Source organism: Malaya genurostris, chromosome 3, assembly GCF_030247185.1.
Source record: "Malaya genurostris strain Urasoe2022 chromosome 3, Malgen_1.1, whole genome shotgun sequence".
Classification (NCBI taxonomy): Eukaryota; Metazoa; Arthropoda; class Insecta; order Diptera; family Culicidae; genus Malaya; species Malaya genurostris.
The window spans coordinates 183828367-183850835 of NC_080572.1; the positions used below are offsets into that span (position 1 = coordinate 183828367).

Here is a 22469-nt window from a genome sequence, read left to right on the forward strand (position 1 = left end):
ATACCATTCGATACAAAGACTTGATGATCATTCGTCGGAAATAAATTATGCTGGTTTGTTTCATTTATATACATCAGTGGTATAGATTTTAACCTTCTAGTTATTCGCCACTCGAAACAGAAAAATTCATCATTAAAATACGCACCTGATTAACGAATAATAATTGTTTAGTACAAGCAGTAATTTCCGTATCAAATTCTGATATCAGATGAAATATTGATCTTACTTCACTAAAGATTGTTTTCAATTAAAAACGATGACACAAACATGCCAAACTGTTTGGTTTCAAGGTGTGTGTAAACGTAACATTATGAAGAAAGTGTAAGGCACTTAATTTGTAGAAAAATGTTTGGTCGGGAAGTTATACTGAATATCAGTTCATCAGGTTCAAGCAATTAAGAACAACAGTTATATCCATCATTAGCATTCTAATAGAAATTTAGAAAGAGACCCGACCAATCGGCTGCTCGGGAATAGGTGTCATTTTAATATGGCGGATCTGACACGTGTCAAATTTTTATTTGGAATGATATGATTTTTGTGTGTTCAGTGCATTGCTTGTATGAGCTGCATATATCGAGTGCGAAAATTGACAATGAAGTTATTTTGTATTTTTTTCAAAGCGTTAAATGATTCGATTGTAAAATGTGAGTACAAAGCATGAGTGATTAGTTTTTTTCCTATATTTTTGATTCCGATTCATTTTTAGAATTACGTCATTTACCGAATATGATACTCTGTTCCCAAGTAGCACGTTAAGTTGCTGTTCCGTATTTTTATACTGGTAGTTCAACTTATTAAGCTAGTTTATATTACTGGTCTGGAAAATGTAGTGTTATCGAAAAAGTGCACTTTTAAGTGTTGCGCAAACATATACACCAAAAAAGTTTGAATTTTACATGTGATTTAATCCCTCATACGATGTACTTCATGCATGTCCAAACGACATGATCAATATCGCGATAACCTACGTCACAAGCACAATGATTGGTCTCGAAAAGTCCAAATCGAAGGTCATGCACTTATTCACATCGCTCAATTTTGCACTGAAAAAAAATGACTACTTTGATAAATCAGCGAACCAATTGCTTGTAAAGACGGTAATTTACATAAGCGAATATCAGTAAAACAGTCTGAATTCCAGAGAGACCGGAAATAATGAATAGAGTATTTTTTAAAAAAAGCTAGATTTGCCGAAATTCCTGTAAAATATTACTTTGCTGTTCGTTTTCGGCGTGTGTGCGTGTGTATGTGTGTATGTATGTAACAAAAATATGCACTCACTTTTCTCAGAGATGGCTGAACCGATTTTCATAAACTCGTCTGAAAGGTCTTAAGGTCCCATAGTCTGCTATTGAATATCATCCCGATCCGACTTCCGGTTCTGGTGATATAGGATAAAATGTACCAAAAAAAATGGAAGAGATATGCACTCACTTTTTTCAGAAATGGCTAAACCGATTTTCACAAGCTAAACTTCAAATGAAAGGTCCTATGATCTCATAGTCTGCTATTGAATTTCATTTGGATTCGACTTCCGGTTCCGGAGTTATATGGTAATATGTGAAACTAAGAAATAAATGAAAGGACTCATAGTTTTCTAAAGAAAATGTAAAACATTTTATTAGGATCCGACTTCCGGTTCCGGAACTAGAGCGTGATAAGTGGCAAATTACCAATTTCATTCGTATTTTTTACGAACGATGGTCAAAAAGAGGTACAAATCCCATAAAACTGTCTGATAAATTCTTCTAGTTTGCAGAACTTGTTAGTTTGTAGGTATAAAAACTTAATTCGACACAACTGGTTCCCCCTTTCCTGTTCCGAAAGCACCGAAAATGGTGAAGAAAAACTACAAAAATGCTTGATCCGATTTTCACAAATCTTGATTTGAATTAAAGCTCATATTATTTTCAAAGATACTGTGAAATTTCATCTGGATCCGACCTCCGGTTACATAGCTACAGGGCGATGAGTGTTACAGTTTTAAAATCGCTATATAGAATGACAATATGTACAACAACGGTAGGTGGAGGTACGGCGGAAGAAAAAGACACAAAACGAACGTTGCGTGCTTTGTTCTATTTCGTACACGCATAAAGAAAACGAAACGGTTACCGATGTCTGCTACTAGTGTGTGATATTGGTAAAAGACGGTGCTGTGGTTGATAAAAATTTTAACTATTCTATGATAAGAGCGACCGAAAGAATAATAAAATGTAAAGTCGAGGTAAATTATAAGACATGGAAAATAAAATACAAGACTGTCAATGAATTGAAGTTTTTTTTTAAAAAAATATGCAATTTACACAGCCGGTAGTGCAGTAGTACCGTGACGGATGCCAATAGCAATAATTAAAATAATAATAATACTACTACATGTTTTATGCTGCTGATTCATGCTGTTTAGCTTGACTTACATATGTAGAAGTAACAAAAACGCAGGCTTGCTTCGTTTGTTCAATCGAAATAGAGCATAAAGACTGTTACAGAAAGTATGGACGCAACCAAAAACCGCTGCCATTTCGCAATCGTTCAAAATCTGTCAATTTTTATGGCTTTTATTTTTTTTACAAGGTGAAATGCATTTACGCACGGAGTGTGGGACTCTCCACAGGACTACCCAACTGTTGATCGGAACTATCCACTAAAACACCTTGGATCTCCAACCCTACCTCCCCGGCACCACCGCTAGGTATTACTTCGGGGTGGAAGGCTATTGGTGCTCACAGCACCCTCCCCAGATTTACGCAGAATGGGGATCAGCATCCTGCTCTCGAGGGATCGACCAGTTGGATGACGAGGTATGTCCAGTGATGCCGGCTGGAGGGTAACTTCCGGTTCACTGGCGCCTCGACGACCCAAAACTGATGCTACGTCGCGGAACTACTCGACTAGTCTCCGCCAAAAGATCTAGTCTACACCGACGGAGGGTTCCCCGACGAGGGAAGTCCTCCCGAACCGACGCTTACGGTACACGTCTACGACCCGACCGTAAGGATGCCTAAGTCGATCCCATGATTCCGGTTGGAGCGCGACTTCCGGTTCACTGGCGCTCAGACGATCCTAGCGGTACCACGCGGCGATCTACTCATCTAGTCCCCGACAAAGGATCTAGACTACTCCGACGGAGAGTTCCCCGGCGAAGGAGAATCTCCCGACACCGAGTCTCTTACACCACACGGGACACGCGATGGAGTGCCGAGGTCGGTTCCGCGATTCCGGTTGGAGCATGGCTTCCTGTTCGCTGGCGCCTCGACGACTCGAATCGGTGTTGTGGCGGCTACTTACTAGTCCCCGCCGAAGGATCTAGCCTACACCGACGTAGAGTTCTCCGGCGAAGGAGGCCCTCCCGAAACCGACGCTTTCGATACCCGTCAACGCCCGACCGAGAGGATACCTGGGTCGATCCAGTGATTCTGGTTGGAGGATAGCTTCCGGTTCACTGGCGCCCCGACGATCCTAGCAGTTTTACGTACTACTCGTCTAGTCCCCGACGATGGATCTAGACTACTCCGGCGAAGAGCTTCCCGGCGAAGAAGGTTCTCCCGGACCGACGTTTATTCGCTGATCCCTGTTGAGCCTACTACGGTTGCACGCGGCTGCCTGTTGTTGATCCGCACTCCATTTCCGCTGCAATATGCCCGCAATTTGGGATGCCGCGGTCGACACTGCGTTCCAGTTCTCTACGCAGTGGCACATTCTCTGGATCAGGTTTTCCGGTGTGGTGTCCATGCCGCATGCCTCCAGTAGCTCACTCCTTTGAGCCGCGAAAGGACATAAGGGGATGTCGCATGGCCGAACCTGTGGAGGTACCATTTGAAGCACCCGTGGCCTGTGAGAAATTGCGTCAGGCCGAAGTTCACTTCTCCGTGAGGTCTATCTAACCAACTTGAGACCCTAGGTATGAGCCGATGTGTCCACCTGCCCTTGGTTGAGCTGTCACACTCTTGTTACCATCTGCGTAGAGAAGCGGCTTTGGAGCGACTCGCAGTTGCCGGGGAAGGGGTCGTCAAGCCCTTAGACATAGTCCCTGCTGCCCCACAATTTTATGGTTGCGTCATGTTGTTTACACTCTTCTCTAACCACTTGTGCAGTTGTTTATTTGTTTTCATTAGTTTGTTTCGAAATGCGAGGACTTTCAGCAGAACAACGTCGAAAAATTGTGTACAAATGGTGCGCAGAACACGAACTGTCACTGAGAAAGATAGCAAAAATGGAAGGAGTAAGTGGAAAAGGCGTGCGAAATGCTATCAGGTGAGGATAACACCTTTGAGGATAAACCGAAAACGGGTCGAAAAAAGGTCCTGCTAACCCTCAGTTGGATAAATGTATACTGAAGGCGTTCGAGCAAAAGAAGGAGGTTTCAGTTCGGGATGTGGCCAAAAAAGTGGGCACTTCGAAGTCAAATGTTCTTCGTGCTAAAGAACGTTTGAATCTTCGAACCTATAAGAAGCAGAAACAACCAAAACGTAGTCCGAAACAAGAAGCATCGATCAGGCCGAGGGTTCGAAAGCTGTAGAATACGATTCTTGCTGGAAATTTGAACTGCATAATCATGGACGACGAAACCAGTCCGAGACATCGATTGAAATCGAAAAATTTGGTAAGAAAGCTATGGTCTGGCAAGCAATTTGTAGCTGCGGTAAGATTTTGAAACCCTTCATCACCACTGCTTCAATGAACAGCGTCACCCCTGATTCGAAGCCACAAGGATCCTCTTGTCTTTCTGGCTAGATCTTGCTTCATGTCACTACTAGAAATCAACGGTATAATGGTATACTACCAAAAATGTCATTTTGAGATTTTGACATCTTGTAAAAAAAAACCTGTTTTAATCCACCTAGTGGCCTTTCTCATATTACTCATAGTATCAAAAATATTACTATGGAATTCGTAAGAACAACTGTTCATTGATTAGAAATAGGAAGGTTTGTTCGGACTTAATCTAACAATCTTTACAAATCCTGTCTCCGGAACTGGAAGTAGTATTCACAACAAATTTAGGAATTCCGTATGAAACTGTAAGACTTTTTCTTTGAACCTATAAGTTTGTGAAAATCGATTTGGCCATCTCCAAGAAAAGTGAGTGAGATCCTTTTTGCTGTTTTTAATCACCATTCCTCTTCTTCCGAAACCGGATTCAGACGAGCGGAATAGACGAAGTTGGTTCGTTTGCCAGCAGCTTTAAGCCTAGTTAAAACTACACTCACTATCTTAAAGACTGTCCCAGAAAGTATGGACGCACTTTGATTTCGCTGTAAATAATTTACAAGTGTTAGATATTCAAATTTTATTCGATATACTGATAATATTAGACTACAACAACAGAATATTATTCTCAACATTTGCTACTTAGCCATTGTAGACTAGCTGGCGCACCTTCTTGCGAACGTTCCTCATTAAATTCCGTACAGACTTCTTGTCGACAAGTTTTGACACTTTTTTCCAATCTTTTTCGAACTGTGGAATGGTTTCGGCTGCCGAGACATGTTTCCTAAGATGTGCCTTCGTTAATGCCCAAAATTCCTCAATTGGTCGAAGTTGTGAGCAATTCATGTCTTTTGAGACGAAAGTGACATTTTTGGTAGTATACCATTCTACCGTTGATTTCGAGTAGTGGCAAGAAGCAAGATCTCGCCAGAAAGACAACAGGATCCTTGTGGCTTCGAATCATGGGTAGAAGTTGTTTTTGTAAACATTCCTTGATGTATATTTCGCTGTTCATTGAAGCAGTGGTGATGAAGGGTTTCGAAATCTTACCGCAGCTACAAATTGGTTGTCAGACCATAGCCTTCTTACCAAATTTTTCGACTTCAATCGATGTCTCGGACTGGTTTAACACTTGCCCTTCTCGCACCGTATAATATTGTGGTCCCGGCAAGGATTTGTAATCGAGTTTCACGTAGGTTTCGTCGTCCATGATTATGCAGTTCAAATTTCCAGCAAGAATCGTATTGTACAGCTTTCGAACCCTCGGCCTGATCGATGCTTCTTGTTTCGGACTACGTTTTGGTTGTTTCTGCTTTTTATAGGTTCGAAGATTCAAACATTCTTTTGCACGAAGAAAATTTGACTTCGAAGTGCCCACTTTTTTAGCCACATCCCGAACTGAAACCTCCTTCTTTTGCTCGAACGCCTTCAGTATACGTTTATCCAACTGAGGGTTAGCAGGACCTTTTTTCGACCCGTTTTCGGTTCATCCTCAAAGGTGTTATCCTCACCGAACTTCCTGATTGCATTTCGCACGGCTTTTTCACTTACTCCTTCCATTTTTGCTATCTTTCTCAGTGACAGTCCGCGTTCTGTGCACCATTTGTACACGGAACGACCGAAATCAGCATTTTCGCGAAAAATTTAGTTGATTTGCTGATTTTAGTTAGTTATTTTTTGAGACAACTAAAAAAATCTTACTTTTGCTAATTTAGAATTTTTATTCTCATTCCCTTAATAATAATAAAATATTTGTTGAAATGACTATTTTTTTTAGTTGAATTCACAAATTGAACGTGCTGTCATTTCTTAGCTAAGGCACATTTCATTTCCATTCAACTAATTTTTTAGTTGAATTAAAGAAATAAAATGTTGTTTTCAACCAATATGAATGGTTGAATTGGCTTCTGCAATCTGCAGCTATGTGGCGCCCTGTCACCGAAACGGTAACACCGTAATGACTACTAGCCACTAGATGGCACACTACTGCCGAAAAAATTTCAGACGCGGTTGTCTTTTCTATATTGGCAGGTATAAATACGATGTTGTATTGGAGAAAAAGACATAAACGAAACATAAACATCTTTTTGAATTTTTTTCTTCTAAATCACTGTTTTTTTCATTCTCACTGAAAACTTTGAGCACTCGGAAAACAAAAACCGAATACAAGTAGTACACCGGACGGCGCAGCTCGGAAGGTTTGAAGATACAAAAAAACTTCATCACACTTAGAGTGAAACATTCGAAATTCACTTCACTGTTCCGCGTAAAAACATTATTACGCACAATCGCTTCAAGTGCGCACAAATTCTGAATAAATACGATTTCCACTAACAGTTTACGACATTTTTACATATCGGTTTAGAAATTTAAATAAAGATATATCGAACACATGCGAAAAACATCAAAACAATTTTCAAGCAGTTTCAATAAGACTGTCCTTTTTAGCTTTTTAATGGATTGTTTTGCTTTGACACTTCTCATGAGTTTTTGGCTAATAAACTTGTTAATAATACCCATTTCTATTTTGTTTTCTTTGTACTGTCCTTCAGTAATGATGGTGATAGATAAATAGAAACAAATTTTCTGATTTTAATAACAAAATTAGTTGTTAATGAGAATTTCGTGTTGGATTGAAATATTGCTGGTTTGTGTCCAGGATATTCGCTAACTAAACCCATTCTCTAAAAATAAGAGTTTTTTCCAGTAAAGTAAATTCTCAGTTTTAACTAATTTCATAGTTATTTTGGAAATTTTGTCGTTAAAATCAACTAATTCAAAAACAGTAATACGAATTAGGCGCAGAGCTAATTTCGGTCGTTCCGTGTACACAATTTTTCGACGTTGTCTGCTGAAAGTCCTCGCATTTCGAAACAAACTAATGAAAACGAATAAAGAACTGCACAAGTGGTTAGAGAAGAGCATAAAGAACAGGACGTAGCCATAAAAATTGACAGATTCTGAACTATTGCGAAATGGCAGTGGATTTTGGTTGCGTCCATATTTTCTGGGACAGTCTTTACTCAAAATAATGTCGTTTTCGTTTGAAAAAACCGGAAACTGACAGAGGTTAGTTTCCTCAAACAAACACTTTTTACGAAACTGTGTTGACTTCGAATTCAGAAACGAGGGTGTGAGCAAACCCGTTATAAGAAACAGACTTGAATATCAGTTCAAAAACGTTGAAACTAGGTTCGAAACCGGCTTACAACAAATGATTTGACAGCAATTATGGTGCAAACTGGGTTAGGTTCAGCATCAAGCGAAAGTCAAGTAAAAAATTCTATTCCCCCTCAAACTTCAGTTAAATCGATTAAGCTTTACAAAATCGAATCAAGCTTCTGAACTAAGTGAAACTGAGAAAAATCACATAGCTGTCACTCGCCTGTCATTCGTCATCATGAAGACAAAATGTAATGACTGAGGTAGAAGTCTGAGTATATTTTTTTTCGCACTTGCATTCGGTCGGAGATCACTATCGGCGCGGTACTCATCACGAGACCAGGACCAGAGCGGCGTAGCGGCTTTGCTTCCGTTATGCTCATTATTTAGTGTGATTGGACAACTACATACGATACATGCTAAATCCATCGGACGAGCGAAACCAGCGAAACCCGGCGAAGCACCCTCACTCGGCGGAGAATATTAGTTATTTTATCACACAGTCGTGATCGAAATTCATAATTAATCTTTGCAACTGGATTGTCGATGTGGGTTGGTGTGCTTTTGGTTTATGCATACTGCTCATGGCTGGATTTTTTTCTCACAGTTCCACATTGAGCTCCATCACTATTATCGGAGTTTCCATAGTTAATTAATGGACTTATCTCAGTAGAATAGTAATGGTCATAATTGTAGGTTATGTTGATTTGACTAACATCTATCAATGTACAACGCGTCTCCACTGATATCAAAGTTATTCGAAACTTATCAATGTCGCATGTTGGTTTTTGAAGCTATTGTTGATAACAGTTCTAGGTGACGGAATATAAATAGCATAATTTTCCAATGTTTATGGTACGACTGTCAAAACTCGTAGGAAATTCTTCGGAATTCTCGTGCAATAAACTTCTGGTGACAGGGCATCGAACAAACCGCGGAAACATACGCTCCAAAACTGCAAACTTTGAGCACAGCTCCGCGGAAACGCGGCAGTCCCGAAGCAGCAATTAGTTGCTAAATTAATTAAGCTATTAATTAATTTGCGCCCAGAAATGCTACATATATGTGTATATGAGATTAATTATCTTTGTTGAGACGTTTTCTTTGTCACGCACACCAGATTGCGAGTGGCTCTGGATTCCCATAAAACGAAAAAGAAAGACATGACACTGTAGTACTGACCACCTGCCCACCTTCTTCTCCCAGTACTCCAATTGCATGCATGGAGAGTTTTCAGTACCCCCGGGTCGAACCTCGGTTCGCCACCGGTGATGGAACCAAAAACGGTCAAATTGTATGAATTGTGGCGGCATCGCAGCAAACGGAGCATAAAACCACACCGAAAATCGACTGCAAAAATAACAATAACAATAAAAGCGAACCAACTTTGCAGAACATCGACCTCCCTCTCTCTCTCGCTCCGACTGTCTGTCTGGGTTCTTCGCTGCTAACGACTCTATCTCTGTTCCCGCTCTATCACGCTCTTTCGGAAACATTGTAGAATGACATGGGAGTTGCACGATTGCGTTTTGAATTTTAATTTGATTTAATATTGTTTCTGCGTGTCTTTAAAAGATCACGTTGTAGGGCAATAAAATGTACGATTTTGTTTGCCATACTGGGAGCGATCAAATTAGTTGGAATCTGTTGAAAAACAAAATCGAAAGTGAAATATACCTTCGTTATACTTTTGCGAAATCAAGCAAAACACCTAAGAGTCATTGGAAGTTCTACTTCATATAATTGAACCTTTTGAAGTATTATACTATGTTCACACTATGAGTTAAAACGAGTTTTAACTCTGATTTCATGTTTTAAGCGAAATAACATGTTTTACTTTTACGTTATTTCATATTCAGAAACGTCACATTATACATGTTTTCCCGAAATAACATGATATAATTGTAAGCAAAGCACAACCCTGCTAGCATTTTCCGTCACTTTACGACTATGTCAATTGACAAGCTGTTTTGTTTTGATTATAGAGTTTTTAACATTGAAGTCATTCGCCTCTTCGGGCCAGAAAAACTTTCCCTATGTACGGGGTTGGGAATCGAACCCAGGTGGGCTGCATGGAAGGCATCGACTAACCCATCATGCTACACCCGTCCCCGATTGACAAGCTGTTCAACAACAGCAGTTTTCCATAAAAGTAGCCATGTAATCATAATTTGTGTTATTTTTGTTTTTTGTATTATTTGTATTATTTTTGTTTTTTTTTGTATTAGATGAGTTTTTTGGTCATTTGCTGTTCAAAAATATTCATTTCTCTTAAATGGCCAACGTTTTGAAGCAATAAACCTTCGAACGATAACATCATCCATAGCTGGGAGAGGTAATTGGCTTATTTCTTTTTTTTTCGGATTTTGTCAACGCAATTTTTTTCTTTTCTACCTGCAACGTAGGCATTTCTGCTGTTTGTTTCTAAATAAACTCAATAAGTATTACTTGTATAACATAAACCTAGTGTTCACACTATGAGTTAAAACGAGTTTTGACTCTGATTTCATATTTCAAGCGAAATAACATATTTTACTTGTGCGTTGTTCCCTATACAGAAACGTCACATTAAAACATGTTTTCCTTCAATAACATGATATAATTACCAGTCAAGCACAACCCTGCTAGCATTTTCCGTCGCTTTTCGACTATATCAAATGACAAGCTGTTCGACAACAGCAGTTTTCCAAAAACAAAACAAAAATCTGGTACAACCATTTTGGTTTACCTTTTTTTATAAATATAAAAAATAGGTATAGAATTCGCTCAAACTTTAGAAATTTTTTTCCGAGGCCCGGAAGGCCGAATGACATATACCAATCGATTCAGCTCGACGAACTGAGCAAATGTCCGTGTGTGTGTGTGTGTGTGTGTGTGTGTGTGTGTGTGTGTGTGTGTGTGTGTGTGTGTGTGTGTGTGTGTGTGTGTGTGTGTGTGTCTGTATGTGTGTTGTCAACTAAGAGGTCGAGATCTCAGAGATGGCTGGACCGATTTTGATCAATCTAGTTGCAAATGAAAGGTCTCCCCGTCACTCAAAACGCTATTGAATGGTTTTGAGATCGGATGTTTACTTTTTGAGTTATACGAAGTATTATGTCAAAATTTTCTGTTTTTTGACAGTATCTGTCACAATTGATCTTGAAAACAGAATGTGTTTTCAGACATAGATTCTGCACGGTAACAGCTATCCAACAAGCCATAGATTGTTAAAATCCGTCCATTTTTAACGGAGATATCGAAATTTTTGTGTAAACGACTTTTCCCCCTATTCCAGCAGTAGAAGTTTTGAGCACTGTCTGGCAAAGAAATGCTTGGGAGCAACGGAAAACACGATTTTTTATACTGTTACATACAATTGTTTCTAAGTACAAAAAAAAATTTTGTGTACAGCATCCTTTTTCATGACAATTTGCCTCGGACCGATTTTAGCACGGTTCGTTTTTGGCAACATAATCGTTCGAATATGGCATATGTAAACCAGATGAAATCAGCATTTTCGAGTTGAAAGTAATTACATAATTATATTGATTTACACTACTTACAGCAATAAAAGCTGGAAGAACATAACTTCCATATACCATACGACTCAGTTCGTCGAGATCAGCAAATGCGTGTGTGACAAATAATTTCACTCAATTTTTTCGGAGATGGCTAAACCGTTTTCTACAAACTCAGATTCATATGAAAAGGAGTATACTCCCAAACAAGGTTCCTGAATTACGTTTGGATCCGACTTCTGATTGCGGAACCACAGAATGATATATGAAACGAAATTAAAATAATGCAATTCATTTTTCTGGTAGATGGCTGAACCGATCTAAGATTCAAATGAAATCTAAGAATCATCTATGCCCATTTCACATAAATTAATCAGGTTTATCGGGTTTGCTGATTAGGATAGTCGATTACGAAATTAATTTATTTCAGTTTAAGCGGTATTCAGTTTTCGATTCGGAATGTACCCCCAAATTTTAATTCACACTACAATTTCTTAAAGATGTCTACACACTACTCAGGTGAATTTAACTGATTTCGGCTACAGCGATTTTAGAACTCCGGTTCCAGTGTCGAATCGTTTCTCAAAGCTCGATCATTTTCTCAAAAAGGCCAAATAGAACTTCAAAAACAAATATTCAAATTAAAGGACTTAAAGGACTTTGTGAATTTTATCCGATTCTGGAATTACAGATGATAAGTTTTTAAAATTCATACCGATATAGAAGATGTAAATTGTTTGGCGTATTAATTTATGGCCATTCGAATCATTTTGGGTTATGCTAATTCCTGAATACCGACTCTGGAAGTACCATAAATAATGACGAAAAACTCTAAAGTGGAACTTACTTCGACATCTCATGGAATGTTCAATCGATTGTCACACGTTAAGATTGAAATTCGATACGATTTGCAGTTTCGAAATTACAGGGTAATGAGTGATTAAAATCTCAATTTGCCGTTCAAAACGACGATAATTAAAATAATGTCATTAGAACTAAAACACCTAAGAATATCCATGCAAAAAAACACATGCGGATTGATAAAAAAAGGTATCATCTCACTGCTAGGTGGATTAATCACGTTTTTCTATTAAGAGATGACTTTTTAGGTCATTTGTTGCTCAACCATATTTTTTTCACTTGAATGGCCAACGTTTCGAAGCAACAAAGCTTCGAAACGTTGGTAATTAATGTAGAACGGTAACATCATCCATAGCTAGAAGACTTTTTCTTATTTACCGGATATTGTCGATGTACTGTTTTTCTTGTACACCGCCGACACCAGTACAAATTAAAAACTTGGAGCACTGAATAGTTAAATAAAAATGAAAATTCAACACAAGTGCTTAATTTCTGCGACGTAGGAAATTTTTGCAGTTTGTTGTCGTCGGTTTGTTCCTATACAAACTCAATAACAAGTAATATGTCATGCGTATATGGTAATCCTAGTGTGAACATTGCGGTTTTAACTTCATATTACTATCTTTGAAACACGTTATTTTCTGCAGGTTCGAAAATAGTATTGATTAGTATTCTTATAACACTTAAAATTGTTTGTTCCAAACAAAAGATTAAAGTAGATCCAAACGTATTTTTCAATTGGTTTCAGACATGTTCATGTACCGGTGGTGACTTTTCAGCACTATTATTTGCACTTAATTCACTTGATTGTGCATTGTTTTTATCTCATTTCGTATCGCCAGGTTGCCAAGTTTTTTCAAATTGTTATGTAGAAAAATTTATTTTTCTTCTTTAAATTACCACCATCAAGTATTTTTTTAGTATCCGTGGCGTTAATTTAATTGTATTATTGATACTTATATTTTAATAAAACTATTTCAGCTCCGAATATTACTAGAAAGTGCGTGTTAAACACTAATGAAATAAGAGTATATTCAGTAGTGTTCTTATTCTAGATGCATAATTTATGTCAGTTTTAAAATTTGAATCTGGATATTATAACAAGAAAAACTGGAAGCCTCAGCTGTGTTTTACTCGTGTGTCAAATATAGAAAAAATAGAACGGCAGCGTATGCCAGTTTTAAATTTGACAGATGAACTGTTCGAATAAGTAGAACTAAAACTGCATGCTGGAGATACGTTTGTTCCTGTTTCAGTTCTATTATAAATCTTTCATATGAAACTTCCAGCTGCTGAATTAAAAAAAACGAAAGGAGAAGAATACAATCCAATTATTTCTAAATGTTGAATTCATTCCAAACTGGTTTTAAAAATATCGTTTGTTTTCTCACAGTTAGATTTAATCCTTTTTAAGAAGATTTCTGACAATTTGAACCTGAGAGTGTAATAGTGCAATAATTTGTTTTAATTGCTATCTATCATCAGCGAATGATAGGATAATGGGATGAATATAGGCCTAACGATAGAATGAATAAAGATACATTGAGATGAAATAAGAAACAGATGAGTGAATATATCACGTGTGTTTTTATCTATGTTATGCATATTAGTTTAATTTCCAAGAAATGTGAATCAGCTTTCAATGTGCAGCAAAGTGAATTAAGCAGAAATATGAAATAATTAAAGTGATTTTAGTGAATAGAGATGAAATAGAGAGCAAATTTCGATAGTAATTGCAAAACATCATTTTTCGATCATTTAAATCTATAATAAATTGACTAAACCTTTCAATTTTAGCTTATAAACAAACAAAAATTTTCCTATGTGACGATAATTACCAACCCAGGTTGTCGGAACTAATCGGAAGCGGCTTATGGATATATTATCAAAATTTATGAAAATAAATAGATATAAAATGAAGGGAACTTGAAAATTTTTTAATGGCTACTGGAACTGGCAAACGAAATAAGTGGCTGCAATTTTTTTTGATTTTCCAAACAATTAATCTGGCTTGAAGATTAAAGTCACAAAGAAATGACAATCCAGTGAGTTCTAAGATCGATGTATTTATGCATTTTTCTTTGTATCCAAAAATCAGGATTATTTTGAACAAGCATAAAAAGGTTTGTTGAAATCAGTGTCAGCTAGAACAGATTAAAGGGTGACACAGAACATAAACTACCATCAACTCATTTGTCCGTATGGTTGTTTCATTTGGTCTTCCATTCCTCAAATTTTCCAGTAGAGACAGACACGGAAGCGAGGGTGGTTATAATGAGCAATCAACAGCGCATAATAACATAAATAAATAACACAACCGCTCGGGGTTAGGATTAGCTACGGAAAGCTGTTTTATGACGCGGATGCACTCGAGCGCACTTGAAGTGGTTTCGAACAGAAAAAGGGATCGTGCTGAAAGGAGCAGATATGGAATGACAACAAGAAAATATCATGCTCTGAACCGGCCTGTGAACTGTAACCGAAGCCGAAGGACCTCAAAACGAGCACTCGATAATGATGTGTTTCAGGTTGGGCAATTTGTAGTTACTTCTTGGTTTCGCTGCGTTTCCTGCATTAGCTAGGAGAAGCACATCTTAACATGCGTGAAATGTGTTCGGCTTCCGCACACGCGCAGGATCCATGTATTTTATTGGTGACAAAACGCACAAGGTGTTAATGATTTCTTATGTTCCCCCACCAACAAACAACGGTTGTTTGTTTAGAACACACTAGCGTGGGTACAATTTTTAGCTGCATCAGAATCCAGAATTTGACTAACCTCACACTTGGATACAGAAAAAAATTTCCCACTAGAAATATGTTCTAATTTTCGGATGCCACAACGGTACAGACATATTGTCAAAGTGTTGAGTTATTTAAACCAATTTTTTCGCAACGACAAACAATGACTCCGTGCTAGCCATTCTGCCGTCAACGGCTGCCACCGACGACTATCGGACTGGGCGATCACGCTGCCAATTGACCGTTGCTGCTGCAGCCCCACGCGACAAAAACTGTCCACTGCATGGCCATGCGACGAGAGAGGTCGAGAGCAGTGTTGCTAACATTATTTGTCGATCGCTTTTCCAGTGATTGATGTAGTATGGTATATTTCTGCGCGTAGAATATGCGGGAAACAGAGGAATTTAGTTTTCGAGATGACGTTTTCATTCCAAATTTTAGATACGGCTTTACGATCATAAAGAGATTTTTTGTCGTGAATACGACTTACTCTACTGTGGGGCGCCTGTTCAAAATTTACCCCCTGAGAGAGTGATAATTTCCTGTTGTATCTAACGTATTAACAGCGTATTTTCAATCGAATAATATCAAACGAAAATGAAATTTATGACCACTGACCGTCAACATATCGATAAAAATTCATTTGACATTTGCTGCAATTTTCAAGTGAAACTCCTAGAATTCATTGTCAGTTGAATAATCGCACCGTAGTCATTTGAAGTTTGTTTACTCAGTTTCAAGTGCCAAGTAGTCTAGCTGCTTCATTATCTTCGCTGTTGGTAGTGAGCAAGTGCGAATAAATATAATTATAAATGGAGTAAAGTTTTAAAAATGAAAACCGAAGGAGGAAACTATCAATTTACGTGTATTCTGTGATTGATATGTCAGCTATCTGATTAATCTTTCATCTATTATCTTGAACCAATTCGAATGTTTACATGAACCTCTTTTGAAGGCCGCTGTCAATCTATTGAAAGAAATATTTTGTTATTTCAAGAGATCAACTTACGGTGGATAAACTGAACTTTGATTTGAAGAGAATCGATTGAAGAACCGAATGCTGCCCGTTCGGTACGTTAGCGAACGTTATGTGTGTCAGAGTGTGAAGCTTATTGCAATAGTGTCAGTGTGTTTCACATTCGGTTTCAACTGAATTGAATGAAGTTTTACTGCCCTGATCAACATAATTTTTGCTACATGCTATCGGAAATATGATTATAATTTTATGATAAAATTTTCAGTTGTATGACATAATCTCAAATAATTCAAAATTAAAATTATCTAAAATGGTTGGTATCAACGAGTGTCGAAGAGAAAAACTCATGACGCGTGTTTGCCTTTCTCGTATTTTGAAAGCTGATATCACAGTGATCTATAGAAGCATTTATATAATCTAACTACCATCTAGATTCGAAATTGTTCGACTTAAACGTGTATTGCAATAACAACATTGAAGTGTTTCAATGGTACACTATTGAAAAACCTGTTTGATTTGACCCATGTCAGCACTAGCCAATCAGAACGCGTTCTGAGGAAGAGAACAAAATACCTGCTGCTGTACAACTGCATCGGTATAAAAGATGACCATTATACTTTTCTCCATCATTTTCTGAGCAACGCTTGTCGGAAGAGAAACAACGATGACCTCACGCTGTTGGAATGAAACGAGCGCCGAACAGCGGAATTTTGCGTGCCAAAGAACAATCACAGTTAAGTTGTCTGGAATTTGAGTAGGAATTCATTGTGAGTTCCAAGTGCACCTACTGATTCCGCCCGAAATGTACTGGTTCATCTGTTTTGGAATCCAATTGGAAATCACAATTATTTCCGAAGCAAAATTCGGACGAGTTTACCGAGGGTACACGCCAAGAGCCATCTCAGATCTAAATGCAGATCCTGTCGGTCACGACAATTCAAAGCACTTTTCAGTCTCACAGATCATCATCGAGAATTAACTGAAAATTCTCAATTTCTTATCAAAAGCATCAGATTTATCAAAATGGAAACTTTGCGACGGAAACGCTCTCACGCAATGCGAAAATGAAAGTATTAATGTAGAACACATATTCATACTAGTCTCGCTTCGAAATATGCCATGCTAAACAGGGTTGCCATATATGCTGATTATTCTGTATTTTATTACTCCTGAAAAATACAGATATAAATTTTACGAAAGAAAAGACTTTCTTAACATCACCAAAAATCCAAAGTGTTTTTCCAAATATATCTCATGTTTCTATGCGGATGAAGAAATCAAGTACGCCCCATTTTTATATTCTCGTAAAAATACACCGATGATAGTTGCGAGGGATTTCAATATAGATGCCTCAAAACAAGATAATATTAAATTCATTGATTTATGAGCAAGTGTATGAAGTTGGATATGAAATCTGCTCCTTAACAAACAACTACTGTTGGAGGCACATGTATTGATCGCGTATTTGCTCGAAATATCAATGCAGAAAGATATATTTCATTGTATCATTGTTCAACCTAGTGAATTAATGTTTTCTTCATTGGAAGATTATAATCGGTTGTGAACGCTATACTTACGCCAGCGATATCAGTATCTCATCCACGAACAACAGGTCAGCTTGGAAATAGATGACGGCAGTCAGCGGAATCCATCGGTATTCGAATTCAACTCGTCACTCACCAACACAAACGCCTTAATGAAAGGTTCTTTTCAAAACCACCATTATTTTATTATAAAGAACTAAATAGAAAAATAACTTCGTAATATTTAATTGTGTGTCAGAATGTTTATTTATTTTATTCGTATTCACGATATCCAGTTAAGTCTCCGACAATACCCACCCGCCTTTTTTGCTGTCAGATCCCACACAGCATCGAGGCTGGTCCTGTTCGGGGAAAGATAATAGAAACTATCATTAAATTAAAATAAAACCAATACACTGAAGAAGGATGTAAATAACATTCCGAAATACGTATCTGTATTATAACGTTTGATACACAGAATTTACTTTCATAATTCAGGTCTTTAAATCAATTCCGAAATACAGCTCTAAAATTCAGTTCCAGTTCAATTCCAAATTTTTGGGTCTAAATTCAGTTTAAGTTTCACACACAAAAAATTGAATTTTACTAGAAACCTAAGGCTTGCTTCAGATAGAATTGCAACAAAGACAATTGCTTATAGTTCAGTTATTTATTATTGCATTCAAGATCATTTTCTATACAAATGTAGCGATTTCTTCATACTTTAAAGAAAAAATACGGATAAATTTATTCGTCACGGTTTCGCAGGAATTCTCGAATTTTTCCTGTAACACGGCTCATTAGGCGTCGCACACCTTCTTCGTCCATCGTTTTAGCTATCTTATTCCACCAGGTCGTCATCTGGTTGATGTCTTTGACAACCTTTCCCTTTGCCTTGAGTCTTCTCTTCATGATTGCCCAGTACTTCTCAATAGGGCGGAACTGGGGATAGTTGGATGAGTTAAGGTGTTTCGGAACAAACTGGACCCGTTTCTCTGCATACCATTCTTGAACGACTTTGCTGTAATGACAGCTTGCCAAATCTGGCCAAAACATTACGGGATGGTCGTGGGATCGAATGACCGGCAAAATTCGTTTTTGGAGACACTCTTTTTGGTATATTTTCGATGTCATTGTCTTATTTGTAACGAAAACTTTCGTTTTTTTGCCACAGCTGCAAATGCCCTGCCAAATCATAAATTTTCTTGCAAATTTGTCGGCAAAAACAAATTTAAATTTGGCTGAACATCCCCCGGAGCCGTTGCCAAGTGAAATTTTTGACCTGGGATTTGCCCGAAGTCAGCCTTGACATAGGTTTTATCGTCCATCAGAAGACACCCGTCGAACTTGGTCAGCACCTGGTTATATAGTTTCCGAGCACGAATTTTGACCACACTATTCTGTTTTATGGCTGTTTGCTAGCTCGATACGACTTGATTCCTTCCCGGAGTCGAGTTCTTCTCACGGTACTATGGGCAGCACCGAATTTTCTGGCCAAATCACGGTCCGACAGATTAGGATTCCTCTTAATCGTCTTCAAAATCTTATCACGCAGTTTCCGGTCAGCAGTTCCACTCCGACGATTGGCTTGAGGCTTCCGAATCGTCGTTAATGTTTCCTTATACCGATTGATAACGCGCCATACGGTATTTCTGGGCAATTTCAGCTGTTTAGCTAGCCTAGATGCAGACCACAATGGATTTTCCAAATAACTGTGCACAATTTTTTCCCTTCTTTTGGCTTCCATGTTAATTGTTTACAAAGTACAGTCGATTTGCGGAATGTCAAAAATTATACGTGAAGCTGACAAAATCCGTCCACTAGGAGCGCCACAATATGAGCAATTTTTCCAATTCTAAATGAAGCAAGCTTTAATGCCTCATACGATGCAATTTATAAAGACTTAATTAGTCAAATTACGGAACATTTCATAATGTTGTATTACCATGAATTTACTGATTTCGACTGTATTTTGAATTCGGCTCGCAAGTGCGACTGTATAAATTTGTTTGCATCATTTACCAGCCGAGTAGTAAATTTGTTTGCATCATTTACCAGCCGAGAGTAGAGTAGAGATTATAAGTTGTAAAATCACAGGGTTTTTCAAAGTGTGCAGAGCTTAGGTTTAGAATTTAGTTCCAGAATCCAGAAATAGAATGCAATCCTCGAATTCAGAACTCATTCTAGCATCCAAGTCTGGAATTCAGAGTTCGAATTCATATTCTGAAATCCAGTCCAGAATTAAGGTTCCTGATTTCAGTTCCAGAATCCAGGGTTAGAATTCCGGTACAGAATTAATTTTCAAAATCTAATATGAAAATTCAGTTCCTGGTACCAGGCTCAGAATTCAGTTCCAGAATCCAACTAAAATTCAATATTCAGTACTCGGAAACCAATATCATAAAACTAGGTCCAGGTTTCGATCTGAACTTGAACCAGTATTGCGGTAAGTTAAAGACCAACTGCTCATTAGAATTCGAGATAAATGCACTCACTGTCTAATTTTGAAGAACTTAAACGATACTTTTTTTTCGTCTTTACTTCCTTACTGAATGGTACATGAAACTTTCCGTTTAAAGAATCAAAAGTAGGAAAAATATATAGCTTTGGACTCGTGAACCTACACCATACTTTGCATGAAAACACACTCAAAATATAATAGATTCTTAGAATTACCTTACATAACAATTTAGCAAATGCAAAATACAGTCAAAACCAGTAATTTCATGGTAATCCAACATTAAGTCATTACAAATAAAATTTTCCGTCCAATTAGGTCTTTATAAATTGCATCGTATGAGCTTGGTGCCTGGAACTGAATTTTTACATTGGATTCTGAAAATTAATTCTGATCCGAAATTCTGGATTAGGAACTGAGATCAGAATCTCATTACTGGACTTAGATTCGGAAACTAAATTCTAGGCTTAGATACTGACAATGGATCTGAATACTGGTCTTGTATTCTGTAATTGAGTTCAGGACTTGGAATCTGATATTAAATTCTGCATTCTGGAACTAATTTCAGGAACTTCATACTGACCCCAAATTTTAGTACTGTGTTCTAGAACTAATTTCAGCAAGCAGTAACAATTGTTTTTTCGGTTTCTGACGACATCAAACTAACTATAGATTGTGAGAGGAGAAAGAATATGAAATTAAAAAGCTATAGTACTCAAGGAAGAGCAAGGGTGTGAAGATAAAGTGCAGAAAAGTGAGACGTGACAAGGGTCATATAGGTAAGCAGAAGGCTTCTCGTGTCGGAACTTTCTGACATATCAGAGACTCGGATGATTCGTATAGCAAAGATGCCTAAGTTCGATGCCAAGATGCCTAAGTTCCTGGTAGAAAGTAAAATATTTTTTTTGAAGATCGGAACATCTAGAAGTGAAGAACTTGAAGATTACCGGAACTTTTTTAACGTTTTCTTGAAGATCGGAACATTTCAACATCTTGAAGCGAAGAATTTTGAGAATTGAAACTCCTTGAAACAAAAAAGAAACTTGAAAAAGTAAAAGAATTTGAACGCGATTCACAGGTAACGTAGTCAGACAAAAACTACTACAGAAGAGATTTTTTGGAAGCGACTCGACGCTAAGAATGTCGTTAGGTACGAACCGGAACGACCTGAGGCTGTTTTGGTGCAGATCGGGATGACCGCAAACCGTTTTAAAGCGGATCGGGACGACCGCTAACGATGTTGATAATAACGGACCGGGACGGCCGTAGACTGTTTTGTTGTGGATCGGGACTACCGCTAACAATGTTGGTAAGCACGGACCAGGACGACCGTGGACTGCTTTGGTGCGGGTCGGGACGACCGTTAGTCGTTCAAAAGCGGATCGGAACGACCGTTAACTATGTTTGTAACTGATACAGCCTTGGCCTTTTTTCATGCGGTCGGGACAAGCGCTAAGCGTTCGAAAGCGGATCAGACGACCGCTAAACGTGAACATGTGGTATACACATTCGATGACCGCTATTAATCTGTGCATCATCACAGCAATCGTTTGTTAGGATGTGAAAATACTGTCATTCGATTATATGTTCTATTTAAGGTCAGAGGTAAGATTTAATGTCTCACAGAACGTGTTGGGTGATTCTGCAGGAAGACAGATTTACACACTTCCTCCTTTCACAATCTCTAGTTAGTTTGATATAGTTAAAAAACGAAAAAGTAAAAATTACTGACTGACCAGAAGTAACAATTTTAGTAACCATTTCCAACACGAGAATATCGTTCTGTCAATTGATCTATTGTTGATGTGATGAAATACAACTCTGAAGGTCATTTTATTGAACAAAGCACATACAAACAGCTATTGTGCAAACTGTGCACGACCAGATCAAATTTCAATCTGATCACTGTAATCTAATCGCGCACGCATACACTAATCAAGGTGGGATTAACCCAACAATCTAATTCTCACGCGGGGCAATGATATGTGCGATGTTATCTGCGCCTTTATTGTCAACAATTTTTTAAACCCACTGCAACACATACTAAAGCAGTAATGTGTTATGCCTTGGTAATATGCTATGCTTTTACTGATTTGAGTAACATTCACTGAAAGTACAGCCAATTTTTCCATACGAACGGCAACACTGGTCCGTTTCTAGGGAACGGTTCATATAAGTAAATATGGAGACATTCGGTCACTAAATAAGTGAAACACCATGCCGGGCACAACTCAACAACCCTGTCCGACATGACAACCGATGATCTTGATGGGACCGATGCAATGTGAGAACCGAATCTGGCACGATCTCAACTTTTCTTGCACCCAGTAGTATACCCTTTCAGAAATACCATAATAATAACGCTTTGGCACACGGGATAATGATTCGACGTTGGCCAAATAGCATTCGGGATGTAGCCAGATTTAGATCTAGCTGGATCCGACAACAGAATTTCAACCACAGTTAAGGATGATGGGTGTCAAACTGTGCCAGAATGATGAATCAATTCACTATGATTAGATTGCCGCGCCCCCGCT

At 38.1% G+C, this 22469-nt stretch overlaps 2 protein-coding genes across 7 annotated transcripts in view; one reads left to right on the top strand and one right to left on the bottom strand.

Moving 5' to 3' along the window:
* Positions 1 to 22469, top strand: part of LOC131439566 (protein vein) — a 174777-nt gene that overhangs the window by 20559 nt on the left and 131749 nt on the right. The gene's annotated exons all lie outside the window — the stretch shown is intronic.
* The window catches only part of LOC131439567 (uracil phosphoribosyltransferase homolog), a 165489-nt gene continuing 160730 nt past the window's right edge, over positions 17711 to 22469 (bottom strand). Inside the window, exon 4 of the mRNA XM_058610729.1 lies at positions 17711 to 17836. Coding sequence (XP_058466712.1) covers positions 17771 to 17836 — 66 coding nt within the window. The 3' untranslated portion in view covers positions 17711 to 17770. The remainder of the gene's footprint in view (positions 17837 to 22469) is intronic.